General features: G+C 44.2%; 2 protein-coding genes across 17 annotated transcripts in view; one reads left to right on the top strand and one right to left on the bottom strand.

Moving 5' to 3' along the window:
- Positions 1-2,949, top strand: part of LOC106564754 (trafficking kinesin-binding protein 1) — a 43,644-nt gene extending 40,695 nt beyond the window's left edge. For 7 of the 15 annotated variants that reach the window (XM_045691226.2, XM_045691230.2, XM_014131079.3 and 4 more), the window contains one exon: positions 1,169-2,949. In XM_045691226.2, the coding sequence (XP_045547182.2) occupies positions 1,169-1,604 (436 nt within the window). In that variant the 3' untranslated portion in view covers positions 1,605-2,949. The other 8 variants (XR_006757957.2, XM_082958844.1, XM_045691237.2 and 5 more) reach the window with 6 other exon arrangements.
- Positions 2,950-3,103: 154 nt separating this feature from the next.
- On the bottom strand, positions 3,104-3,890 carry LOC106564766 (cholecystokinin). 2 transcript variants are annotated; one of them, XR_014379677.1, is made up of 2 exons: positions 3,472-3,675; positions 3,104-3,342 (listed from the first exon to the last, which is right to left on the bottom strand). XR_014379677.1 is itself a non-coding variant. In XM_014131108.3 (2 exons), exons 1-2 carry the CDS (start codon positions 3,743-3,745, stop codon positions 3,255-3,257), a joined length of 345 nt encoding a protein of 114 aa, XP_013986583.1. In that variant the 5' UTR covers positions 3,746-3,890; the 3' UTR covers positions 3,104-3,254. The 2 variants fall into 2 exon arrangements, 1 of the variants encoding a protein (XP_013986583.1); XM_014131108.3 differs by having other exon boundaries at positions 3,104-3,325; positions 3,472-3,890.
- Between the last annotated feature and the right edge of the window lie 15,612 nt (positions 3,891-19,502).

Below are 19,502 nucleotides of genomic sequence, written 5' to 3' on the forward strand. Positions count from 1 at the left end.
GTGCAGAGACTTTTCCCTGTTTCTCCAGTTTTGCATGTTGCCTCCAGCACCATCACTAATCGGTTTTGTGTGTACAGTAGATTCTGCCTATTATCCCAGGTAGTGAACTGTAAAATAAAGTGAAATTCATTTATTTTTCATTCATTCAATCATTAATTAATTCATTAAACCAAAGCCCAATATTAGTAATGACGTGAAAAGGTATTTACAATATGACTACAAAAGACTACACCACTCTCAAAACAACATCAGCTTAGCTGCCCCATTTTTCTCCTCAAAAGTACCTAGCTACTTTGTGTGTGTATAGCAGTCCTTCGATCCTCCCTTACTCAATCCGTCTCTCCTTACCCCATGTCTCTCCCCTCAGTGGTAGGAAACGCTGGTCCAAGCACTTTCTCCAGCTCTAAAGGGGGCTTCCTAGGCAAAGTAAGAGCCAACAAGCATGGACAGAGTGGGAATGATGCAGGAAAATCCCATATGTATCCCCTAACTTTTCTAAACCATGCCCCTTCTAACTCTGACCCCACCCAACCCGGAAGCAAAACTATTGATCATACCCCACACTAGAGCCTAAACAAACACCACTACAAAGTAACGTGGATTAATGCACTCGCAGCTTCGACAATGCTTCAACTTTCTATACATAAAACAAATGGATGCTCTTGTGTCTATTTAAATTACTTTGAGGTTTAGTATTTGATTTTTGGGGTCAAATCCTAAATTAAGATGCACACGTAACTCAAACTTTAATACACACAGGTCTCCCATTCCAACATCTTAATGCCTGCTTCTCTATTAAGGATTTGGTCCATTATCTTGAATCTACTTCGTAAACAACATGTCACACACTTGCTTGGCTTGCTATCTTGGACACCATGGCCCCTGTGCTCATCTTAACAGTTCCTGATCCCTTCCAGATTCTTCCAGGTAAACTGCATGAACCAACAGAAATCCTCTTTTCAGTTCTCAGGCTGACTAACTAACTGACTAACACAATCTCTAACCCACCCTTACAGGCGTAATCCATCACTGGGAGCAACTAAACTAACTAACCACTTTTAACTAATGCTGCACTGCTACTAATGCTCCTAAGCTTCTAGCTATGTATTTATTATATATAACAGAACTCCTGTCTGATTGGTATTTTTCTCCTTTCCTGTATTTACAGCCTTTGCTCTCGCAGCCTGTCCGCTCGTGGGAGCTGTGAGCATCTGAGTACAACGTCACCCTCCTCTTCCAATCAGCAGCACTGTGTGCTGACCTTTGACCCTAGCCAGGGCGGTGGCCACCACTCCACCTCCACCCCAGCACCTCCTCTATCACTGGGACTCCTGAAGCTGCTGAAGGAGCAGGGCATCTCTGCCTCCACCCTCCCCTACCCATACCACCAACTGACCCCACACACACCCCACAACGGCAGAGGAAGAGCGGGGTGGAGGAACATGCACTATGGAGGAAGAAGGGAGAATGAACATTTTCAGCTTCAACCTGGTAGAGAAGCTGAGGAGTCTGGGACTTCACAAGGTGGCAGCCCGAGGCGTGGTGGACTGAAGCGAGCACGAAGAGGAGAGAGAAGCAATCCGACAATACAGACATCCACCTAAAGTCTGAGAAAGACTGGGAAAACTCCTTCTCCCCTTCCTCCTTAATCGTCATTGACTTCAATCCACATGCTGGCTATATGCCACTGTACTGACATTTTGTGTTTCGGGCCCACAGCAATACATCATAAAATGGAACCTCGGGAGAACCATAGAGCCATAAGTTGAGTTTCTGTTACGTCTACAGTCACTCTTCTTTTTGTAATGGACTCATGTATTGTATATACTAGGTCTCCACGACAATGTGTGACGTCATGATCATTCTCAGGAGAATCACCTGATCACCGGTCTGGCTGGCTTGAACGCGCGCAAGTTATTATTATTTTTTTTATCAAAGAAAAACATGCGTTTCTTTTTTTATACCTGTTTCGTGGGTGTCGGATGGTTTTACACGTTTTTCTTTAAAGACCCCCCGGCTATGCTTTTTTAATATATATTTTTACCATCAAATACAATCACATTACCTTTTCATTACTTGGGGAAAGATTCAAGGTATCGTTATTTAAGAACCACCAAACTGACCAGTTTGTCATCCACAGATGCGCTGGAATTCAGTATGTCCTTTTGCATATTAGCTGCTATTAGAAAATGAAGCATTTGTGGGTATTAACCACATTGACTTTACTGTGGTAAAACCACAAGCACTTCAATCACTCCCCATTACAGAATGGTAGAGAGATTGATACACTGACTTTACTTCCTGAACGTTTGTGACATTATTGACATTCACTGAGGTATACTACTCTGCTCTTTACCCAAAAGTCCTCATTTAGCTCTCGCAGTACTGTGCGTTTACATGGCATCACGCATCACCTGCTGCAAGTCATTGTAAAATAATGCTTTACTTTGAAATGCTGTCAATTATTGTAAACGTATTTAGTCGAACCTCACTAAAGCATTCAGGTAGTCTACCATGCTGTATCAAAGACAACAGAAAGTGACTGTAAAAGGTCTCTGCACTAGTCTATGTGCTGGATCTGTGTTAACAGACCTTAAACTAAAGTGTTGTTGGTACAAATGTAATTCATGTCATCAGGAATAATGAAAGTGAGTTGTATGAAAAAAATTATGATCAAATGATCATGGACTGCATGCTTTTTTGGATGCTCTTTCAGCTGTCTGGACAATCAATTGTAGATAAAAGGCGTAGGATACTGCAGATCAAAAGGGAAAAAGATAGCAAATTTTGACAATTTAAATTCAGAAGAAAATGAACCAAACAGCACTACATATATTTCAGATGTTGAAATGGACTACTCTTTGCTGAATTCTATGTTATGATCACTGAGATGTATGTCTGTATATATTGTACCACATGTACATTAAAAAGTACATTGTATTTCCATCAGCCACACGTGCATGCGTGTTCTTTTTCTACTCGAAGGGCCGATTTCCCCGGACACATTAAGCCTTGTCCTAGACTAAAAATAACAGTTTGTGGAGATTCTGTGTCTGGGAAACCGGCCAATGTCCTAAATTAAATCAAGAAAGGTCCGTAGACATATACTGCAAACATGTTTATTTTGACACTTGGATAAAAATCTAAACTCATGACATAAGCCAATGAAAATATACAATCTACTTCAAATAGGGATGGATTTCTGAGTAACGGAAGTGCAGGCAGACGTTTCTCATTTGGCCTGTGGTACATCTCTACTCTGCACTCCGCCGTCCAAAGTCAACCCATCCTTGGTAGTCCCGGTCCGGACACTCGTTCATCATCTCTGCGAACAATACAAACCTACATGAACCAAACAGAAAAGTTCAATGTGGATTTAAAGTGCTCAAGTGAACAACGATACACTTCACATTTGCCATGGTAGATGTTGGCATCTCTCTCTCACACACTTGACTCAACACCACCACGTACCTGAGATGGCCTGCATGATTTGCTTGGACATGAACTCGCGCTGGTCCTCCGACAGGTGCGACATCCTCTCGATCCGTGACATGCTCGTTTGAGTGTCTTGCTCCCGCTTAGCAATGTTCTCCGCAGCATTCCTCACTGCCTCCCTCCTGGCCAGTAGCTGTAGCAGTATCCCACCCTGTTTGGTGTTGCCATCCGACTTGGATACAGGTGATGTCAAACCAACCCCCACTAGCGCTGCTGTGAGGACGCACACCAACAATCCACTCATTGCCATGCCTGGACGCAGAATAAGAGTTTTCTTACAATATAGCTTTAGATTATTAAAAGTAGGGAATGCAAAAAGCTATTTTTTTGTGTGAAAGTGAGAGGTGACCGTACGTAACAGTCTGAACTAAACGAAGTCAGCAAGTGCGAATGATATTGCCAGCTCTCTATGTCAGGTCTTTTATACACAAAGGTCTATGTAACCAATATGGTAAAAGAGCAATATCTGATAACAATGTCCAAGATGGATCCCTTGATTGATTGAAAAAGACGATGGAAACTCCATGCGTAATGGATGCTTGGTGCCAGAATGGGGCGCATCAATATTCTAATCGTTCACCTGGAAATGAGAGACAATAAAGTATAACTCAGACATTCAATAGTGGTTGTTGTTACAGAAGTCTACAACCCTGTCATAACGCCTGTATCCAAGGCCAAGGTCCACCAACTCTAACTTCTAACTTCCACTTGACATGCAATAAAAACCATGGATCAATAATTAAAAAGGCCGTAGAAAAAGTTGCAAGTGGTGCATCACTTAGAAACACATTTGAAACGCAAAGGCACCATATCATTACTGTTGTTCTTAATATAGACCTAGTTGTAAAATTATAATGACTCATATCATGAAGGCATAACCTAAACAACCGATGAGGAAGGGTTAAGTGGACAGTGTGTGATGACGTACATCCTCCATCTTTGACTGGGAACAACATTAGAGTTGTTTACCTATAGATTTTTGTTAAAGAAGTGTCTTCTGTATATAATAGTCTTTAGTGTCACTGTTGTAGAGAGGAGTAGGCAGGATGCAGTTGCAGGTTTATAACTACTTAATTTGTTTAAGCACCATAGATCAAAGCATGACGAAACCCAAGTGCTGTTGTGCTCGAAATATATCTTCATTATCAAGAAGGGACAGGGCGAACCCAAAGTGCAAAATATAAAGTACTCAGGAAACAGTAGGAGAGATTCCTCTCAGGAAAACAAGAAACATTTACAATGACCGACAAAGACAAATGGCAGAGGGAGTGTATATATACACTGATAGAGTGGGGATTGGAACCAGGTGTGTGTAATAATGACGAGACAAGTCCGGAGGTGATGAGTGAAGGCCGTTTGCCAGCAGTAGGTTCGGCAGCAGCTAGGCCGGCGACACCAAAACGCCTGAGCTGGACAGGAGATGGAGCCAAAGGGCAGGCTGGTGTAACATTTAGAAGCTGTGTATTTATTTTTTTTTCATGAAGTGCTTTGAAAGTCAAGGATCATATCACCTGACACCCACTCCAATTTGCTTACCGCCCTAATAGGTCCACAGACGACGCAATCGCAATTTTATTATTATTTTTTTTTTACATTTTAGTCATTTTTAGCAGACGCTCTTATCCAGAGCGACTTACAGTAGTGAATGCATATATTTCATACATTTTTTTCTCCGTACTGGTCCCCCGTGGGAATCGAACCCACAACCCTGGCGTTGCAAACACCATGCTCTACCAACTGAGCCACACGGGACCCTGCCCTAACCCATCTGGACAAGAGGAATACCTATGTAAGAATGCTGTTCATCGACTACAGCTCAGCATTTAACACCATAGTACCCTTCAAACTCGTCATTAAGCTCGAGACCCTGGGTCTCGACCCCGCCCTGTGCAATTGAGTCCTGGACTTCTTGACGGGCCGCCCCCAGGTGGTGAGGGTAGGTAACAACATCTCCACCCCGTTGATCCTCAACACTGGTGCCCCACAAGGGTGCATTCTCAGCCCTCTCCTGTACTCCCTGTTCACCCATGACTGCGTGGCCATGCACGCCTCCAACTCAGTCATCAAGTTTGCAGACGACACTACAGTGGTAGGCTTGATTACCAACAATGACGAGACGGTCTACAGGGAGGAGGTGAGGGCCCTCGGAGTGTGGTGTCAGGAAAATAACCTCACACTCAATGTCAATAAAACAAAGGAGATGATCGTGGACTTGAGGGAGCAGCCCCCTATCCACATCGACGGGACAGTAGTGGAGAAGGTGGAAAGTTTTAAGTTTCCTTCAACCTCAGGATGCTGAAGAAATTCGGCATGTCACCAAAAAACCTCACAAACTTTTACAGATGCACAATCGAGAGCATCCTGTCGGGCTGTATCACCGCCTGGTACGGCAACTGCTCCGCCCACAACGGTAAGGCTCTCCAGAGGGTAGTGAGGTCTGCACAACGCATCACCGGGGGCAAACTATCTGCCCTCCAGGACACCTACCCCACCCGATGTCACAGGAAGGCCAAAAAGATCGTCAAGGACAACAACCACCCGAGCCACTGCCTGTTCACCCCGCTATCATCCAGAAGGTGAGGTCAGTACATGTGCATCAAAGCGGGGACCGAGAGACTGAAAAACAGCTTCTATCTCAAGGCCATCAGACTGTTAAACAGCCATCACTAACATTGAGTGGCTGCTGCCAACATACTGACTCATCTCTAGCCACTTTAATAATGAAAAAATGTATGTAATAAATGTATCACTAACCACTTTAAACAATGCCACTTTATATAATGTTTACATACCCTACATTACTCATCTCAAATGTATATACTGTACTCTATACTATCTACTGCATCTTGCCTATGCCGTTCGGCCATCGCTCATTCACATATTTTTATGTACATATTCTTATTCATTCCTTTACACTTGTGTGTATAAGATAGTTGTTGTGAAATTGTTAGGTTAGATTACTTGTTAGAAATTACTGCATGGTCAGAACTAGAAGCACAAGCATTTCGCTACACTCGCATTAACATCTGCTAACCATGTGTATGTGACAAATAAGATTTGATTTGATTTGATATGCTGTTATGGAAAAAAACACAATAGTGTTGATGTCCTATATTAGAAAGACATCCATTTTGTTAAGGTCCTTCCATCTCCAGCCCTCCAAATGGTGCTGGCCGAGTCTGTGACGTGTCTCTGTTCTGTTGGCCATCTTGCTACACCTTATACAACCAACTAATTAGCTTTACCTTAACTGAAAGGGGGGAACATCATTCCAATCCAACACAACCACATTATTCTCATTTTACTGGTGGAACTTCCAGTAAAGGAGGTATACCCCTCCCCTCTACAACTGATTTATCATAAAAGCCCAGACACACAGGCATTCCAACTGACATTTGGTAGGAAATGCACATAGGCCAAACACAATTAGGACTCACTCTTTCGCTTTTGTTACCGTCTTACCTAATCGAGGCAGAACATAAATATCTCTACCTGTGATAATAGAACCAAAGAAAACAGTAGAACTAGCAGAAGGCCTGCCAAGTGATTAGGCACGCAATGGTGTCTTGGTTTCCCTGGAAATACCTCTCGTCACACGGTGCCAAAGAAGATTTGAGTCAAACACTCCCTTTTAACCTTTAGGGTCACCAGAGAATACATAGAGGCCATGAAGTTAAGTGTTTGTTTAATATACAGTCTATTGGCTGAATGAGGGGGCTTTGGGGTTTCAATAGGTGGTGGTTTGAGGATAGACACAGTGAAGTCTTGATGGGGATGAGTTTACATAGCGAGGCATGTGAATCATTCATTATGTTGTCTTGTGGGTCCAATGTGAATGAATGATTTGTACTTTTGTGGCTTAGAGGTAAAACTAACCCTTAAGAAAGTATTTCACATCCCTTGATTTTTTCCACATTTTGTTGTGTTACACCCTGAGTCTAAAATTGATACAATTTAGATTTTGTGTCATTGGCCTACTAGAAATACCCCATAATGAGAAAGTGGAATTATATTTTTAGACATTTTTACAAATTAATTAACAGTGAAAAACTGAAATGTCTTGAGTCAATAAGTATTCAACCCCTTTGTTATGGCAAGCCTAAATAAGTTCAGGAGTAAAAATGTGCTTAACAAGTCACATAATAAGTTGCATGGACTCACTCTGTGTGCAATAATAGTGTTTAAAATCATTTTGAAATGACTACCTAATCTCTGTACTCCACACATACAATTATCTGTAAGGTCCCTAAGTCAAGCAGTGAATTTCAAACACAGACTCAACCACAGGGAGGTTTTCCAATTCCTTGCATAGAAGGGCACCTATTGGTAGATGGGTAAAAAGCAGACATTGAATATCCCTTTGAGCATGGTGAAGTTATTAATTACACTTTGGATGGTGTATCAATACACCCAGTCACTACAAAGATACCGGCGTCCTTCCTAAGGAAACCGCTCAGGGATTTCACATGAGCCCAACAGGGACTTTAAATAATGTACAGAGTTTAATGGTTGTGTAGTTACTCCACAATACTAACCTAAATGACAGAGTGAAAAGAAGGAAGCGTGTACATTATACAAATATTCCAAAACATGCATCCTGTTTGCAACAAGGCACTAAAGTAAAACTGAAAAACAAATTGGCAAAGAAATGTACTTTATGTTCAGAATACAAATCATTATGTTTGGGGCAAATCCAACACAACAGATCACTGACTACCACTCTTCATATTTTTTAGCATGGTGGTGGCTGCATCATGTTATGGGTATGCTTGTTATTGGCAAGGACTAGGGAGTTTTTTGGGGATGAAAAGAAACGGAATAGAGCAAAATCCTAGAGTAAAAGTTTGTTAATTCTGCTTTCCGACAGACACTGGGAGACAAATTCACCTTTCAGCAGGACAACAACCTAAAACACAAGGAAAAATATACACTGGAGTTGCTTACCAAGATGACATTGAATGTTCCTGAGTGGCCTAGTTACAGTTTCGACTTAAATAGGCTTGAAAATCTAACTTGACAGAGCATGAAGAATTTTTTAAAGAATAATGTGCAAATATTGTACAGTCCAGGTGTGTACAGCATTTAGAGACTTAAAGATGTAATCGCTGCTAAAGGTGATTCTAACATGTATTGACTCAGGGTGTGAATACTTATGTAAATGAGATATTTCCGTATTTCATTTTCAATAAATGTGCAAACATTTCTAAAAACTATTTTTCACTTTGTCATTATGGGGTATTGTGTGTATACGGGTGAGATTATTATTATTATTTTATTCATTTTGAATTCAGGCTGTAAAAAAAAAAAAGTGGAATAAGTCAAGGGGTATGAATACTTTCTGAAGGCACTGTATCTGTGTCCTATTTATCACTGATGATATTTGTTCAGTTGAAAAGGCCCTGGGGATATGTTTGTTCATGCTCTGACAAGGTAGAACTCATTCATCATCATTACATGGAAGAGGCAGGGCTCAATTAAGTCTAACCTGTCTTGCAGTGCTTACAGAGCAGCTCATTTCCCCCGAATTCAAATAAAATCCTAGAATGGTTTTCACTACTGTAAAAATCCAACTACAGACTCCTCTAACATGTTGATGCTTTATGGTTTTAAGAATTAGTGTGTGAGCTTGGACAGTTTTTATTAATACTAGAGAGTGTGTAAACATACAATACGATGTGCTCTCAAAAAGGAAAAAACAGACATTGCTCTATTACAAGAGACACATGTCTGTGATGCCGAACATGCTAAACTCTGCAGAGCTAGGGTGGAACATGGAACATGCTAAACTCTGCAGCGCTCGGGTGGAACATGCTAAACTCTGCAGAGCTAGGGTGGAACATGCTAAACTCTGCAGAGCTAGGGTGGAACATGGAACATGCTAAACTCTGCAGAGCTTGGGTGGAACATGCTAAACTCTGCAGAGCTAGGGTGGAACATGCTAAACTCTGCAGAGCTAGGGTGGAACATGCTAAACTCTGCAGAGCTTGGACGGAACATGCTTAACTCTGCAGAGCTAGGGTGGAACATGCTAAACTCTGCAGAGCTTGGGTGGAACATGCTAAACTCTGCAGAGCTAGGGTGGAACATGCTAAACTCTGCAGAGCTAGGGTGGAACATGCTGAACTCTGCAGAGCTTGGATGGAACATGCTAAACTCTGCAGAGCTTGGGTGGAACATTCTAAACTCTGCAGAGCTTGGATGGAACATGCTAAACTCTGCAGAGCTAGGGTGGAACATGGAACATGCTAAACTCTGCAGAGCTTGGGTGGAGCATGCTAAACTCTGCAGAGCTTGGGTGGAACATGCTAAACTCTGCAGAGCTTGGATGGAACATGCTAAACTCTGCAGAGCTTGGATGGAACATGCTAAACTCTGCAGAGCTTGGATGGAACATGCTAAACTCTGCAGAGCTTGGATGGAACATGCTAAACTCTGCAGAGCTTGGATGGAGCATGCTAAACTCTGCAGAGCTTGGGTGGAACATGCTAAGCTCTGCAGAGCTTGGATGGAACATGCTAAACTCTGCAGAGCTTGGGTGGAACATGCTAAACTCTGCAGAGCTCGGGTGGAACATGCTAAACTCTGCAGAGCTCGGGTGGAACATGCTAAACTCTGCAGAGCTAGGGTGGAACATTCTAAACTCTGCAGAGCTCGGGTGGAACATACTAAACTGCAGAGCTCGGGTGGATCATGCTAAACTCTGCAGAGCTAGGGTGGAACATTCTAAACTCTGCAGAGCTTGGGTGGAACATGCTAAACTCTGCAGAGCTAGGGTGGAACATTCTAAACTCTGCAGAGCTCGGGTGGAACATGCTAAACTCCACAGAGCTTGGGTTGAACATGCTAAACTCCGCAGAGCTCGGGTGGAACATGCTAAACTCCGCAGAGCTTGGGTGGAACATGCTAAACTCTGCAGAGCTAGGGTGGAACATTCTAAACTCTGCAGAGCTTGGGTGGAACATGCTAAACTCTGCAGAGCTTGGATGGAACATGCAAAACTCTGCAGAGCTTGGATGGAACATGCTAAACTCTGCAGAGCTTGGGTGGAACATGCTAAACTCCGCAGAACTTGGATGGAACATGCTAAACTCCGCAGAGCTTGGATGGAACATGCTAAACTCCGCAGAGCTTGGGTGGAACATGCTAAACTCCGCAGAGCTTGGGTGGAACATGCTAAACTCTGCAGAGCTTGGATGGAACATGCTAAACTCCGCAGAGCTTGGGTGAAACATGCTAAACTCTGCAGAGCTTGGATGGAACATGCTAAACTCCGCAGAGCTTGGATGGAACATGCTAAACTCTGCAGAGCTCGGGTGGAACGTTCTAAACTCCGCAGAGCTTGGATGGAACATGCTAAACTCTGCAGAGCTCGGGTGGAACATTCTAAACTCTGCAGAGCTAGGGTGGAACATTCTAAACTCTGCAGAGCTAGGGTGGAACATGCTAAACTCTGCAGAGCTTGGGTGGAACATGCTAAACTCTGCAGAGCTTGGGTGGAACATGCTAAACTCTGCAGAGCTTGGGTGGAACATGCTAAACTCTGCAGAGCTTGGATGGAACATGCTAAACTCTGCAGAGCTTGGGTGGAACATGCTAAACTCTGCAGAGCTTGGATGGAACATGCTAAACTCTGCAGAGCTTGGGTGGAACATGCTAAACTCTGCAGAGCTTGGGTGGACATGCTAAACTCTGCAGAGCTTGGGTGGAACATGCTAAACTCTGCAGAGCTAGGGTGGAATATGGAACATGCTAAACTGCAGAGCTAGGGTGGAACATTCTAAACTCTGCAGAGCTTGGGTGGACATGCTAAACTCTGCAGAGCTTGGGTGGAACATGCTAAACTCTGCAGAGCTTGGGTGGAACATGCTAAACTCTGCAGAGCTTGGGTGGAACATGCTAAACTCTGCAGAGCTTGGGTGGAACATGGAACATGCTAAACTCTGCAGAGCTAGGGTGGAACATGCTAAACTGCAGAGCTAGGGTGGAACATGCTAAACTCTGCAGAGCTTGGGTGGAACATTCTAAACTCTGCAGAGCTAGGGTGGAACATGGAACATGCTAAACTCTGCAGAGCTTGGGTGGAACATGCTAAACTCTGCAGAGCTTGGATGGAACATGCTAAACTCTGCAAAGCTTGGATGGAACATGCTAAACTCTGCAGAGCTTGGATGGAACATGCTAAACTCTGCTCTAGAGAAATCATCTCAAGTCCCCACCACACACCCTAGATCGGCAAAGATGTTGAACTTTCTTACTAAAGAGATAGGACTGATCGATATCTGGAGAGTTATAGCTCATCTTTTGACTATACATACTACTCCAATATCCATAACACCTACTCTCGTATAGATTGAGTTAAACAGGATGGAGTGGAGCTTTCTGTTCTCAGTCTTAGAAAAGTTCAATATGCGCCCAAACTTTATTAAATGGATTAAGTGACTATATTCTCATCCAAATGCCATGGTGTCTACTAACGGTCTGAACTCTGACACAGTCCCTTTGGGACTGGCACAATATAAGTGTTCTTGCTGTCCCCCTAACTCTACTCGTTGGGGGTGGAGCCTTTGGCAGAGTTTCTAAGTAGCAATCCATCCAAGTATCATGGGGGTTTCTGCAGGCGGCCTTCAGCACAAGATTTCGCTCTATGTGGATGATGTCTTGCTCTACATATCCAATCCTCCCATTTTAGACGTAATGCTAGGCACATTTTTAGGATATAAGATACATTTGAACAAATCCATTGTTTGCCTTCTCAATCTTCCACTCACCAGCTCTATGAAGACACTCTGCCCGTTCCAATGACAGACAATAGCTTGGAATCTTTGTAACACCAGATCTGAACTGCCTTTTCAAGGAAAATAATCTCCCACTCCTGGATTGAATTAAGAATGATCTCTGAACCTGAACCTCCCTCCCAATATGCTTAGTCGGAAGAATCAATGTTATCCGTAGGAACATCCTCCCTAGATTGAACTATTTGTTTCAGATGCTCCCATGCTATCTTCCAGTTTCTTTTTTTCAAAACAACTAACCAAAGCTTCACCAAATTGATATGGGGAAATAAAAAACCTAGGATCAAGTTCTCCACTCTATCAAAATCTGAATCTAAGGGTGGTCTTGCCCTTCCCTGCCTTAAATTGTGTTACTTGTCTGCCCAAATCGGCAACATGTTAACATGGATCACAAACAGACAAGACTCAATGTCGATTCAGATAGAGGCCCAATCCTGTTCTTCCTTGCACCTAAACTCAATTAGTGTATATTCATTAATAACTTTAGTGAAGTAGGCAACATACCCCAAACCTTTGTGATTTACAACACCCTACTAGCATGGAAGGACTGTAAGAAATACCTTGGCATTTCCTCCCTGATATGCTTTCACTTCAGAGTTACCAAAAGCCCTGAGTGATGCCAACTTTCATCTTTGGCATACTCTAGGGATCAGGACCTTTTCAGACCCGTTTCGTCAGAACACAACCACACTGAAATCCTTTCAAGAGCTCTGCAGTGAATTGAATCTGCCAAGATGTTTTTATTATCTTCAAACTAGACATATCATTTCCTCAGTCACTTCCAATGGGAGGTTTAGAGCTGAGCTGAATAAAGTTGAGACCCTTCTTGCCATGGCACAATCCATTAAAGGCTAAATCTACTATATCTATAGAGTCCTTTCTGAGAATGTGGGCTCCTCCTTTGCTCCTTTGAAAATAATCTGGGAAAAGGACCTTTGTTTGACTATCAGTGATGAGTTATGGGCGGATGTTTGCGACAGGGTATACTGCTCCTCTACTAATATAAAAATGAAATACACATTTTATTACACCCCAGTAAGACTCCATAGAAGGAATACAGACATTTCTCCTGATTGTAAAACACGTACCTCTGAAAGTGGAACCTGCTGTATAAGCATGTATATGTAGAGAGATTACCAGATTTTGGCAATCTGTACATACTGCTGCACAGGAAACATTAGATGTACAATTTGATATGACCACGTCTCTATCTTCTTACTGCCCAGCTGGACTTCGTTCTTCATCCAGGCAGAGAAAATGTGTTTTTCACATACTTTGCTAAAAAATTTATTATTTTACTGTGGGCTTCTAATTCTTCTCCTACGTTTAAAATGTGGATTAACCAGATTGAAAAGCCCACTTATGACCTACGCAAGAGACAGCCCAGATTCTATAGACTCTGGTCTCCACTACTCAACTATATTTATAATTGGACAGAAATGTGTGTATATGCATGTTGTGTAAGGTGCTGTAAAACAAATTATTTGCTTGTTGTCTCAGCTAAAGCTGGAAATAGCTAACATGATCACAGATAGTGCTGCTGCAAATGTGTTGTATGTTTTATATTCTATTTTATTATATTATTTATGTCTGCCACATCTGTGAATGTGGAATCTGTTTTGTTTGTTGATAGAAAAACAACATTTCATAAAACTTTAAATACATTTACAAGTACTGTCAGACTGATTTGTAATAGAGAGCAATCTCCCAATTACAAAGTAAACATTGACCGTTGATTACGTCACTTTATTTAATATTTGCAAACATTTTTTTTATATCAAAATGAGGTCGTAGGCCAAAAAGGTTGGGAACCCCTGCCTTATGGGCAGGTTGCATGTAAAATAACCATAGCACAACCACGTTCTGACCAAGCTCTATGAAACATATGGTTCTCAGAACTTTGTGCGCTAGCTGGCATTATTTACAAGTACTTGAAAAATATAATTTTTTTAAAATAATGATGTCACAAATGTATAATTTGGACATTTCTTTATAAAAATATATTAATTTGTTGCATTTGACTGTGTGAAACCTAGCAGTAGTAACTGTCACGTCGACTCCTCTCCTCCGGCGTTCGACGTCGCCAGTTTACTAACCATCCTGTCAACCGACATTAAGCGCACCTGGCATCAATCATTGCGCGCACCTGTGCTTCATCATGAGTCACATCTGGACTCCATTACCTCACTCATTACCTCCCCTTTATCTGGCACTCCATTAGGTTCTTTCCCCAGACAGTGTTGTTTCTGTGTTTCATATCAAGACTCTATTCCTATGCTGTATTGTTTCATGTTCTTTGCTATTTTAAACTTACCACCTGCTTCTCGATACCCAGTGTCTACGTTACAGAATATTGCCTCACAATATGGAAGCAGCAGGAAATCAGAACATCTCCCATACCTATTTTGTCAACACCATGACCAGCTGGCTCAACTGGGGACGGCTATGGAAGAGGTTCTTCGCAGTGTTCAACGTCTCAAACATACCCGAGAGGTGTTGCCTTCCACTAGTGGAGGATACTCTGCCACCAGTCGACCCAGCGAGCCCGCACACCAGTCCATTCAGCAACCTGCCCAGGTCAGTGAGGCCTTTTGTCTCTCCCGGATAAATATGACGGGATCCCATCTAAATGCTGTGGCTTCCTACTACAGTGCTCCCTCTACTTTGCGCACCAGATGGGATCCCCCACCACCGAGAGGTCCAAGGTTGCCAAGGTTATTTCTCTGCTGACTGGGCAGGTGTTGGAATGGGCCACGACCGTTTGGGAGAGAAGAGAGGAGGAAATATGAGAGGTTCATTGCACTGTTCAGGGGTCTCTTTGATCATCCACAGGAGGGCAGAGAGTGGGGTGAGTGCCTACTCTAACTACGGCAGGAGGACCAGACTGCTGCCGAGTATGCCCTCACCTTCTGGACAGTGGCAGCATCCAGCGGATGTAATGAGCTGGCCAGTTGTATGCTATTCAGAAGAGGACTGCGCCCTCGACAATCGGCCATTAGGTTCCGGGATCATCACACATCACCAAACCACTCACCCTCACCGTGGAGTCCATCCATCAGGATAACATTCCCTTCATCACCAGTGCACCAGCTCACAAGATCATCTTGGCCTCCCTTTGCTTCAACGCCATAAACCCACCATCTCATGGTCCAGGATGAAAATCACGGACTGGTCACCCGAAATCCGGAGGACCTGCTTCCCTGTGGTTCCTCGTCGGTTGAGAGTCCTGTGGTTGTCCTTCAGCCCAACATCCCGGAGGTATACCAGGACCTGCAGGAGTATTTTCTAAAACCCGCACTGCATGTCTCCCTCCTTATCGCCCCTGGGACTGTGCCATCGACCTGCTTACAGGCTCCGCGCCCCCACACCGACGCATCTACCCTCTGACGGTGGCTGAAACAAGGCCATGGAGGAGAATATCTGAGGCGATCCATCAAGGTTTCATCCGCACGTCTACTTCTGCGTCTTAAGAATTCTTCTTCTAGGCCAACAAGGATGGAGGGTTACGCCTGTGTATTGATTACAGAGGACTCAATGAGTTCACCACCAAGTACCCGTTACCGTCTCCCGTTGGTACCGGGAGCCATCGAACAGCTCCACGGGGCCCAGTACTTTACCAAATTGGACCTGCGGAGCGCATACAATTTCATCCACATCCAGGAGGGGGATGACTGGAAGACAGCTTTTAGCAAGATGTCTGAGTATTTGGTGATGCCATTTTGGCTTATCCAATGCTCCATCAGTGTTCCAGGCATTTGTCAACGAGGTGTTCCAGGACATGCTCGGATGCCAGGTGGTCTTGTATATTACGACAACATCCTGGTCTACTCGGCTACCTTGGAGGATCACATTGCTCACGCCCGAGTAGTCCTGGAACGCCTCCTGGCTAACCAACTGTTTGTCAAGGCTGAGAAGTGTTTCTTCAGGAGGCTGTCTCCTTCCTAGGCAACCAAATCAGCCCGCAAGGAGTGAACATGGATGTCAAAAAGGTAGATGCGGTCAGGTCATGGTCAGTCCCAACCACCATAAAGGGGTACAACGGTTTTTGGGGTTTGCTCATTTCTACCGCTGTTTCATCAGGAACTTTAGCTCCTTCGCTGCTCCTCTCACCTCTCTCCTCAAGGGTGGTCCCCATAGGTTGGTGTGGAGTCCAGCAGCTGATGAGGCATTCCGCCTACTGAAGGGACGTTTCAACTCCGCCCCATTGCTCAAACACCCAGATCCCATGATACCCTTTGTGGTGGAGGTGGATGCTTCATAGGTGGGCGTGGGGGCTGTCCTGTCTCAATGACAAGGTAATCCACAAACTGTATCCGAATGCGTATTACTAAAAAAAAACTGTCCCTTGCAGAGAGGAATTACGACGTCGGCAATCGAGAGCTCCTGGCGGTGAAGTTGGCATTAGAAGAGTGGAGACACTGGCTGGAGGGCGCCAAGGACCCATTCGTTATCCTCACCGACCATCGGAACCTGGAGTACATACGGACAGCGAGGAGGCTGAACAAGATTTGATTTCACGCTGACGCTGCCCTGTCCCGTCTCTACAATTCTGGAGAGGGTCCTGTCCAAAATTCACCCGTAATCCCTTCTTCTCGAGTCGTAGCTCCTGTGGTCTGGGATGTAGATGTGGACATTCGCCAGGCTCTGGAGAGGGAGCCCACACCCACTACCTGTCCTCCTGAGCGCATTTACATTTCCACGGGGATAAGGGATCGGCTGCTGACCTGGGCGCACACAGCTGAACATCCAGGTGTTCTCGTACTACTCGATCTATCTCCGAGAAGTATTGGTGACCTACCTTGGCGCAGGACGTTATCACTACGTCAACTCTTGTTCTTTATGTGCTCAAACCAAATCCCCCCGGCATGCTCCAGCAGGGGAACTCCTTCCCCTTACCGTGCCTCAGCGTCCCTGGTCTCATATATCCATTGACTTTGTCAATGATCTCCCCTCTGATGGTTTCACCACCATTTTGGTGGTTGTGGATATATTTCACAAATCCTGTCATTTCATCTCTCTCTGGTCTCCCTACTGCTCTCCAGGTCACTGAGGCATTATGGCCTTCCGGAGGATATCGTCTCCGACCATGGTCCCCAATTCACATCACGGGTATGGAGAGCCTCACTTCCAGATATAGGCCTCAGTCTAACAGGCAGGTGGAGAGGATGAACCAGGAGCTGGGGAGGTTCCTGAGGAGTCACTGCCAGGACCGGCAGGGCAAGTGGGCCCGTTTCCTTCCATGGGCGGTGTACGCCCAGAATTTGTTACGTCGCTCCACCACTGGGAGTGTTCTGGGTTTTCAGCCGGCCCTGGCTCTGTGGACCCTGGGCCAGACCGAAGTTCCTGCGGTGGATGAGTGATTCAGGCATGCAGAAGTGTGGAGTGAGGCTCATGTGAGACTCCAGTGCGACGTCCAACATCAGAAGGAGCAGGCAGACCTCCACCACAGTGAGACTCCTGTGTTCCATCCTGGGGATTGTGTCTGGCTCTCGACAAGGAACCACCCACTCCGCCTGCCCTGCAAGAAGCTGAGCCCCCAGTTTGTGGGGCCGTTCAAGGTTCTCCGGAGGGTCAACGAGGTGACGTATAGGTTACAGCTTCCCAGTGACTACCGTATCTCACCTTCTTTTCATGTCCCCATTCTCAGGCCGGTGGTTCCTGGTCCTCTGGCTGATGCTCTCCCCCGACACCCCTCCACCCACCCTGGACGTTGAAGGAGGTTCCGCCTATGCCGTCAGATCCCTACTGGACTCCCGACATTGTGGGGGTCGGCTCCAGTACCTGGTGGACTGGGCGAGGTACGGCCAAGAGGAGCGGTGTTGGATCCCAACATCATCCGTGATTTCCATCTTCACTGCCTGGACCAGCCCGCTCCTCGTCCTCAGGGCTGTCCCTCTGGCCTGCGTCGCCCTGGAGCCGCGAGTCCCCCTCCGGCGTTCGATGTGGCCCGGGTTACTAACCACCAGTCCTAGCAGCCATCATTACGTGCACCTGTGCTTCATGAGGCATACCTGGACTCAATTACCTCCCCTTTATCTGGCACTCCCTTAGGTTCTTTCCCCAGGCAGTGTTGTTTCTGTGTTTCATGTCAAGACGCTACTCCTATGTTGTATCGTTCCATGTTCTTTGTTATTTTAAACTTACCACCTGCTTCTCGACTCCCAGCATCTACATTACAGTAACAAACACATGTCTGTCATTGAACAACCTCATTAGATAGTGAAAAAACACAAATGTATTTTATGTATTTAAACAAAAGATAATTGACCAATATTTCTGAAAATGGATATAGAGCGTTTTGGAATGAACTGTTCAATTTATTCAAACTGTTTTGCATACACTTTTACCTTGAATAAAACACACTATCCAAACCAACATCTGAGACCAAATACTGACTAGGCAAAATGGAATGTGAGGAATTGAGGTTTATTCATATTTCAAATAAGGGTATAGTTACAGTAGATCTTTGAATTCAAAAAGAATGAGAAAATCATCAAAGTGACTTAGAGCAACATTCTATTTTGAGAAAAATAGTAATACTTGCTACACATCTTTGGCAATGAGTGAACACACTATCCAAACCAACTAATCTGAGGGCAAGTATACTGAGTAGACAAAGTAACAACATTGAATGTGTTGAGTTTATGAACAGTTCATAATGGTTATTTACATTTCAAAAAGATGACTGTTACTGACCATCTTTTCAAATGGATAGAATGACACAATCATCAAATGTAAGTGAAGGAGTGACTTGGTGCAACATTTTAGTTTGGTAAAATAATATAAATACTATATTTAGCCTACAAATCCTTGACAAAGATATATTAAAATATTGGCAATTTCAGTAAACAAACCGAAATGTAATTGAAAATGGTTATCTGAAACCATCAACTGTCAGCTTTACAAAACACATCCAGTGAATTTCCAGAGGATCTCAAACTCTGATTTGTCTACACCTGTCAGACACACAACCCTTCATTAACCACAACCTTTTCTGAACCATTCATTTCCCTAGAAGTCTTTAGTGACTTGATGTATCTTGTTACATAGTTGTTGCATGCCCTGTACCCACCCACTGAACAAAACAATTAGACATACCTTCATTCCAAGGAAAAGTGGTGACCTTGTCAATCATGCTTAATCGAACTGTATAAGAAGCTTGAGGACACGAAGGGGGTTATTTTACCTGTCGCCGCCAACTCGGAAGAACGCACT

The sequence above is a fragment of the Salmo salar genome, chromosome 12, assembly GCF_965601325.2.
Source record: "Salmo salar chromosome 12, fSalSal1, whole genome shotgun sequence".
NCBI classification, from domain to species: domain Eukaryota; kingdom Metazoa; phylum Chordata; class Actinopteri; order Salmoniformes; family Salmonidae; genus Salmo; species Salmo salar.

Coding starts and splice junctions, on each gene's coding strand:
- LOC106564766 (XM_014131108.3), bottom strand. CDS start 3,745: ATGGCAATGAGTGGATTGTTGGTGTGCGTCCTCACAGCAGCGCTAGTG. Junction 3,326..3,471: donor AATCATGCAGGCCATCTCAG/GTACGTGGTGGT, acceptor TATTGTTCGCAG/AGATGATGAACGAGTGTCCG.